Source organism: Gekko japonicus, unplaced genomic scaffold (genome assembly GCF_001447785.1).
Source record: "Gekko japonicus isolate JY-2015 unplaced genomic scaffold, Gekko_japonicus_V1.1 scaffold1207, whole genome shotgun sequence".
NCBI classification, from domain to species: Eukaryota; Metazoa; Chordata; class Lepidosauria; order Squamata; family Gekkonidae; genus Gekko; species Gekko japonicus.
The window spans coordinates 314,107-321,814 of record NW_015163124.1 but is presented as its reverse complement, the minus strand read 5'-3'; the positions used below and the strand labels follow the sequence as shown (position 1 = coordinate 321,814).

Genomic DNA, 7,708 nt, shown 5'->3' with positions numbered 1-7,708 from the left:
CCAAGTGCTAACCAGGGCTGACCCTGCTTAGCTTCTGAGATCTGCCTGAGCCAGTCTCTTAATGGTCTTTGGGGGGGGGGCGGATGAGGGGAGGGGAGAAAGAACTCAGTGAGGACTGGGAGCCCGCGCGCCTTTTGTGGTGGGTTTCCATTGAGCGGGGTCCGTGGGATCCAACCCTCTCCGAGCGTTCCAACCCCAAAGCTTATTTGTGTCTGTTTGTGAGGTCAAAAGAAGTGGTGCGCGTGTGCTTCCTGAGCTCCCGCTGGGTCTTGCCTCCGGTTCTTTCCCTGACGTCCAACACGACCCCCGCCTCCCCTCGCGGACCGCTCCAGCTAAGTTCCCACGACCGACCCGCAGGCAGCCGACATCCCCACAACCTGCGGCGGAGGATTCGCGCGGGTCTTTCCCCGGGAGTCCAAACCCCCTTCTTCTCCCCCCCCCCCCACTTTCCTGTGCCCCCCCCCCCTCTCAGCCGGAGGACGCGGGTTGCTGGTTGGACCCATAAGATCGGATCCAACGGATGGGGAGTTTTGGGCATCAGACGGGTCGCACGCGGGTCTGGTCGCCTCGAACGCATCCCTTCCAAGTGGTCTGACTAGGTGATGGGGTGGGGTGGGTGTGTTTTGAGAGCCACGATTTGGATCTTTTAACATCTGTGGGAGGAGGTCGGAGTCTGGGGCGGGTTAGGGGTTCCACTGGCGTATCCCCCCCCCAGAAATAAAGGCCGGCCACATGACCACGGAAACATCTTCGGACAGCGCTGGCTCTTCGGCTTTGTAACGGAGATGAGCACCGCAACCCTAGAGTCGGATTCAACTGGCTTTCGAGCAAGGGAACCTTTACCTTTACCGTAAGGTGGAAATAAAGGATCTCTCCCCCCCCCCATGTCCTACAGACGCTTGAAGAAACTCCAGGGGCTGCTTTTTTTAAAAAGGGAAGCTGTCTGAAGAGTCTAGGGTTGCCAGCTCCCCATTGGAAAATACCTGGAGATTTGGGGCGGGGGAGCCTAAGGAGGGTGGGGTTTGGGGAGGGGAGGGACTTCAGTGGGTTATAATGCCATGGAGTCCACCTGCCAAAGTGGCCGTTTTCTCCAGGTGAACTGAACTCTGTCGCCTGGAGATCACTTGCAAATAATCTCCAGCCACTGCCTGGAGGTTGGCAAGCCTCGAAGAGTCAACCATGCCTCCTGGTCTGTCAGTCTGGCGCTCTGCTTCCAAGCTCTTGCATCAGTAGGAAAAGTGGAACTTGCCAGCTCTCAGCCCATTCCTTGCTCCTCAAATGGGCTGGGGTCTCTTGGGGGACAGAAGTGAGCCCCCCCCCCTGGACTTTTCGTTTGGACCGGGGTCAGATTTTGGTGGTGGAGGAAACTGCCATCAAGTCACACCCCACTTACGGCAAGCCCCCAGTAAGGTTTCCAAGGCAAGAGACGTTCAGAGGTGCTTTGGCCCCTGCCTGCCTCTGCGTAGCGGCCGTGGACTTCCGTTGGCAGTCTCCCATCCAAGTACTGCTTAGCTTCTGAGATCTGACAATCTCAGGGCACAGGGACAGGTTTTAGCACAGCTGAAACGCCACCGCTCTCCTCCGCCCTTTCCTTCCTGCAGCACTTGCCGGCTCTAGCAGGCAGCCTTCTCCACCCCCTGGGGTATTTGGATGAGGCCGCCATTAGAAATGCCACCCAGGAATCTCTGCTGGATTCCAGAATCCATCCGTCTGGGAGGGCCGGTTTCCCTGTACCTGACACAGTGCCCTGCAGCCCCCTCTTTTCCCAGCTTGCCCAGATGACCACTCAGTTCTGCTGCTGTTCCCTCTTGCTACGGTTGAGATTAGATTGTGCGGCCACTTAAACCTCATGGGCTTTTTGGCCTGCTTCCAGCAGCTCTAGAACCACTTCGGAGATACCTGGCAAACCTTCCTCTCTCTGCTTCTCTCTCCTCCCTCCTTTCATCTTCTTGTTCCTTGGTTAATCTTGCTTGGCGCCTTTAGTATATCCTTTAAGGGCATCGTCCATAACCACTCGGCCCTCCTGGAGGCTGTTTTTGGCAGCAAGATGTAGACCGTGTGATCTCAAAACTATCCCAAAAGCAAAAAATATCATGCCCAGAATTTGTTTACTTTGATTGTCTCCCCAATGGGCTTGTAACATTCTCACCTTCTCCGTTTTACCCTCACAATCACAACGACCCTGTAAGGTAGGTTACTTGTTGACTGACCCAGTAAGCTTCCACGGTACAGTCAGGATTGGAACTTAGGTCCCCCAGATCTTAGCCCCAGATTTCTAACCACAGCACCATGCTGGCATCCTTTCTCCATATGGCTTTGGAACTGCGTCCTGCGATCCTGTTACAGGAGGGAGGGACTCTGGATCAGAGTTTTGTGTTTGGCAATAGGGGAATGTAGCAGCCATAAGAGTAGGAATAAGGCAAAGAGGCGCTCAGGATTCTAGCAGTACTATCTCTGTTTTGCAGGAATCACTTCCAGAATGACACTCTTCGACGGCGTCTATCCTTTTTACCCCCAGCAGAGGAAACCAGTTGTGTTCGATGTCGATCTTATCATCGTAATCATTGTCTTTTTGGTCATCGCCTTCAGCTTTCTGCTTATCTTGCCTGGAATTCGGGGCAGAGCGGTAAGTATGGCCGGCCTCTTCATGCTCAAAGGGGTACACTATGCACTGCTACACACTAATGCTCATAAGTGCTAATGTGTGTAACAAAAACCACAACGTTATATGAAATGAGAAGTATTTTTAGGAGGCTGTGATGTTGAGTTAAAGGCTTAGGGAGGGTGAAGGGAGTCCCTGGTCAAAAACCAACGCTTTCTCTTTGCTTCTTTCAAAAAAGATATTGGTTAATTGTATTTATATGTAAAACCCGATTGGTGGTGGGGAGAAAAGAGCTTGCAGGTGATATTAAGCAGAAAAGGTACTTGGAGGGAAAGGATAAGCTCTTCCCCCTAAGCTTCACTCAAAATTGTGTGTGTGTAAAGTTCCGTCAAGGTGCAGATGAGCAGTTCTTCACTCAAAATTGTGTGCGTGTAAAGTTCCGTCAAGGTGCAGATGAGTTCTGGCGATCCCAGCAAGGGGCTTTCAAGGCAAGTGAGAAGCAAAGGTAGACTGCTGCTGCGTTCCTCTGCAGAGCCTTCCTTGGTGGTCGCCCTTCCAAGTACCAACGCTGCTTAGCTTCTGAGATCTGACGAGATCGGGCTATACCGTACTTGCCTTCCCTCCCACTTGCTCAAAATTGCAGCCTTCCAAATTGGCTTTTCATTTTTGGGGGGGAACCAGTTTTGTATCACTTGCAATTGTATTCAAAGGAAGCAGTTTATGTATTACGCTGCACACCAAGTGATTAGCCAATGAGGAATGTTTGTGCATGTTTGAATCAGCCCGTTAGTATTGTCCTATAAGTCCCCAATGGTTGCACAGCTGGAAAAATGCCCTGAACTACACACAGAAGATTAAAATAATCTCCCCCCCCCTGAAATGGGTGAAGCACGGTTGTTGTGGTGTGCAGGTGCCAAATGTGAAAATTTTGGTTGCCACATTTTGCATCGTTCGACAAACTTATGACATGTAAAAGTATGGCTGGGCTCTTCTTTTCATACGGGCACCTCTGGCAACCTTCTTTTGTTCCTCTTTCACTACCCATAATCATGCGCCAGTGGAGAGAGCCATGACCAATGCTCCCTCTAAGCTGTGGAACCTTGAGAGCAAAAATTCTACTTTGTGAGCTCCTGGCATTAAAGCTGTGAGCAAGTGATTTGGCTACTGCATAAATTAGTTTGCTCTGGAGCCATCCTTCCTGAGCTAAGACAAAAATGTGTGAGCCGGAGGCTAAAAAACTGTGAGCTAGAACTCACATGTGATAATATCTTTTCTCCGACCGTTGGCTTCACTTTCACCGATTGCTTTTATTCATTGGTTAATTGGATGCAATTTCTTTAAATGGTGGGTTTTCTCAACATGTGTACGCAAATGGTGGTGTGTGGCACCGCCCCATGCGATCCCACAAAACCTTCTGGTAAATGAAGTTTGTTTGCACATATGCACTATCATCAAAATCAACCACAGAAAAACATAGGCTTTTAGCATTGAGGTAGGAATGAGTGCGAGGCAGTTGCTCCTTAAACTGAACGTACACAATGCTGCCTTATACGGTCCAGATAATTCATTGTTGTCTACTTAGAACGGTTTTCCAAGCAGGGAACGGCCTTTCGTACCTGCTAACTGAGATCCTTTAAAATGAAGACGGCCAAAAATCTTTAATGGGGACCTCTTAAATGCAAAGTAGATCTTCAAACGCCGATGCTCAGTTCCTCCATTACTGGAACAATCCCCAAAACAGGAGGGAAAAGCCTTATGACTTTATCCTAATAGTACCGATGACGTCCTTTATCCTTCCCCCTTAAAATCTCTTTTTTAATGGCTCCTGATATTCTCTTTGCTCTTTGGATGGGGCGTACACAAAGTACTCAGACTTTCAGGGTAACTGTCATCAGGATATATCTTAATGGTGTAGCCAAGAGTAAACAGACAGTAACTAATTGGCGGGATTTCATATCCTGGTTTGTTTGCCTAGAAAGGAAATACTTGAGTGTATGAAAACAGTGTAATGGGGCATTCGGTCGTGACTGAAACAGATCTTTCCTTGTAGCAGCCGGACGGTTTCTTTTTATTTGAACTAGGCTTTGATTCTAACTGAGATTTGTTTTTCTTCTTCTGTGAACCTTAATCCTCGTGTCAGTAGCAGTTAATTAATCCATATAGATTTACTGAAATGCAGCCATGGACTCAAGCATGGCTGACCAGAACCACACCACTGGGAAGCTTGTGGTCGAGGGGTACTGAACCCAGTGGGCTTCAGCGCACGTCAGGGAAAGTAACCAGATGTCACATGGGCTAATGAAAACTGGCTGCGATTTCTTTGCGGAATTGGCTCGGTTCAGACATGGCAGGAAACTGTGGTTTAGATTAACTGTGACTAGAGTGGTTGTCTGAATGCAATCCAGTAACTTTGGGGAGTTAGGGTCCATCCCGCCAGGATCTGGTTTTGAAGCTGATTTATTGACCACAGTCACTCTCAACTGTGGTTTTGCACACTATATGAGCACTGACTAGGGTTGCCAGGTCCAGATTGGGGAATTCCTGGAGATTTGGGGGTGGAGCCTAGGGAGGGACCTCAATATGGTACAGTGCCATAGAGTCTGCCCTCCAAAGCCACCATTTTCTCCAGGGGAACAGACCACTGTAGTCTGGAGATCAATTGAAATTCCAGGCAGGAGATCTCCAGATCCATCTGGGAGGTTGGCGTCCCCAACACCCAGATACCCTGGCTTGCTATCTGTTGCCACCATTGTCACAATTCAGGGCAGGATATTAGTTGAGTCTCCACAGGCGAGGTGAGGGGAAGAGTAAAGACATTTCTTGAAGCGGTTTTTTTGGCGGGAAAAAGCCTGAGGGAAAAGAGGAAGCATTTCTTCTCTGCCAGTCTTAACCTCTTCAACAATCTCAGCACTGGCAGCTGTGTTCTGTTAAAAAAAAACTAAATTGCCAGGGAAAATAATGATGGAAATGACATGTTACGTGTTTGTTCTGTCCCTGTAAATTAGGAAGTAGTTTCTTCTCTGTGGTGAGGAGAGGCCTCACAGGAGGCAATAAAGGCAAGCCTGCTGAGGTAACCTTCATACTCTCCTTGAGGACTTGAGTAAAGATATTATGTAAAAATATTGTGCAGTTCAGAAATGAGAGCTGTTTTCCGTACAGAAGCCTGGCACCTCTGCTGTGTCTGTTCTCTGGGAAGCTACCCACAAATAATTGTCACTGGGCAGCCATTTTAAATGGCTGCCTTTTCCAGCTAGGGAGGCATCTGCATGACACCAGCCATCCCGCTACTGGACATGCTGAATGGGCCTCTACATAACACTATTTGAAGGGGCAGTGGATGTGTGAGAAGAGACCAGGGCCCTAGATGTGCCTGACTCCACACAGAGCCATGTGGACAGTGATAGAGGAAAGAGGGCACGGAGAGAGAAAGAGGGGTCAGGGAGAAACTCCCAGGTCTAAGGCTGAATCTGCATTTGTCTTTCCCACCAATGTCCCAGCCTTGTGACTCCATCTTCAAAAAAGCTGTCTACATTTGGTGTCATTTCCACACCTCAAGAGTGCTAGCATACTTTTGCATGTCCACATATGTTTATCGTCCTTTCGGGGCAGCTCCACTGTCATTGCACCTCTGCACTGCTTTAAAAGAATCTTCTCCAAACAGCATTCAAACAAGCATAGAGAAGGACGGCGTCAGAGCGGCACGAAAATGATTTTAAAATGCTAATGCAGATTCGCCCACTGACTTTTGGTTCTCCTTTGTTGACAGAGGCTTTTCTGGCTTCTCCGGGTCATCACAAGCCTTTTCATCGGAGGGGTGATTGTTGGTAAGCATTTGAATGTTTATTTCCAGATAAGGCGTGGCATGACCCTTCCTCACTGCAAGCTGAATTGGCTCATCTGCTGAGAGCCCACATGTGGCTTCTTCCAGCCTGGCACCAATTTGTGAGAAGGTCTGCCTTCCCTGATCCTACCCCATGCATGCAGTCTCCTGAGTTGTGAAAAAATATACTTTTTATATCTGAAATGTCAATGCCGATAGGCAAGGGGGACCTGACAACCCTAAATGTCATACAGAATTTTGTAGCAATGGACTTCCAGCCCAGGCTGAAACACTCTGTATCTCCAAACCCAAGTAAAGTGTATTTCAGAAATTCCAACATTTTTAAGGTTTGTTCACACACATTCCCCCTTCCCCAAATGGCAATGGCTTTCAGATGAACCCTAATTCTTTGGTTTGTCCCCTATCATTTTGTGAAGAAGAATTATTTCATTTCCATGCATTGAATAAGGAAGCAATAGCAGATTGTTCTTTTCAGCGATGACTGTACCATACTGGACATGTTTTTTTTGGGGAACTGTCACATGTTGGACAGCAACAGCCCCAATAAGCAGTCCTGGTTGCTAGCGCTTTTGTGAGCTGGCCTACTGCACTCTTCCGTTATTCCCCAAGAAGTTTGAAGAGTGAACATACTACTGTTCAGGTACCTGTTCCTCACTGCTCAGGAAAAGAGGCCTGACAGGATCCATGTCTTTCTGTGGGTGGCTGTGCCAGTGTGGTGTAGTGTCCAGCGAGGAGACTTGGGTTCAGATCCTCACTCAGCCATCAAGCGTCCCGGATAACTTTGGGCCAGTTGCTCACTCTTGGACTAACCTACCTCTCAGGGTTGTTGTGAATGGAGACCCCATGTATAGTTTCCTGAGCTCCTTGGAGAAAGGGAAGGATTAAAAATGGCCTAGATCCATAGCTTCAGACAGCCCGTCTTTAAACCAGCCTGATTCTGAACTCCGTGTCCATTATTTTCCACTGAAGTCCGGGTATTTATACCTTATGGAAATATGGGCAGTTTCTAAATCTTGTAAATTGTAGGTTGTCCAGGTCAAGAATCTTCAACTGTACCCATTTAATAAGTACAAAACCTGTACAAGTTAGTGGCGTGTAGCTAATGTCAGGAGGAGCATGTTCTTCCCCTGGTCCATTGGGCTTGTGCAACATATGCCATGCTCCTTGCGCTGGCATTGGCTCTAAAGAAATCCAAGCTGGGGGGAAAAGTTGGAGTCCAGTGGCACCTTTAAGACCAACAAAGTTTAATTCTGGGTATAGGCTTT

General features: G+C 48.5%; 1 protein-coding gene across 1 annotated transcript in view; it reads left to right on the top strand.

Annotated features, from left to right (window-relative positions):
• Positions 1–2,479: 2,479 nt before the first annotated feature.
• Positions 2,480–7,708, top strand: part of DUOXA2 (dual oxidase maturation factor 2) — a 12,676-nt gene continuing 7,447 nt past the window's right edge. Inside the window, exons 1-2 of the mRNA XM_015406890.1 lie at positions 2,480–2,626; positions 6,369–6,426. Of these exons, the coding sequence (XP_015262376.1) occupies positions 2,480–2,626; positions 6,369–6,426 (205 nt within the window). The remainder of the gene's footprint in view (positions 2,627–6,368; positions 6,427–7,708) is intronic.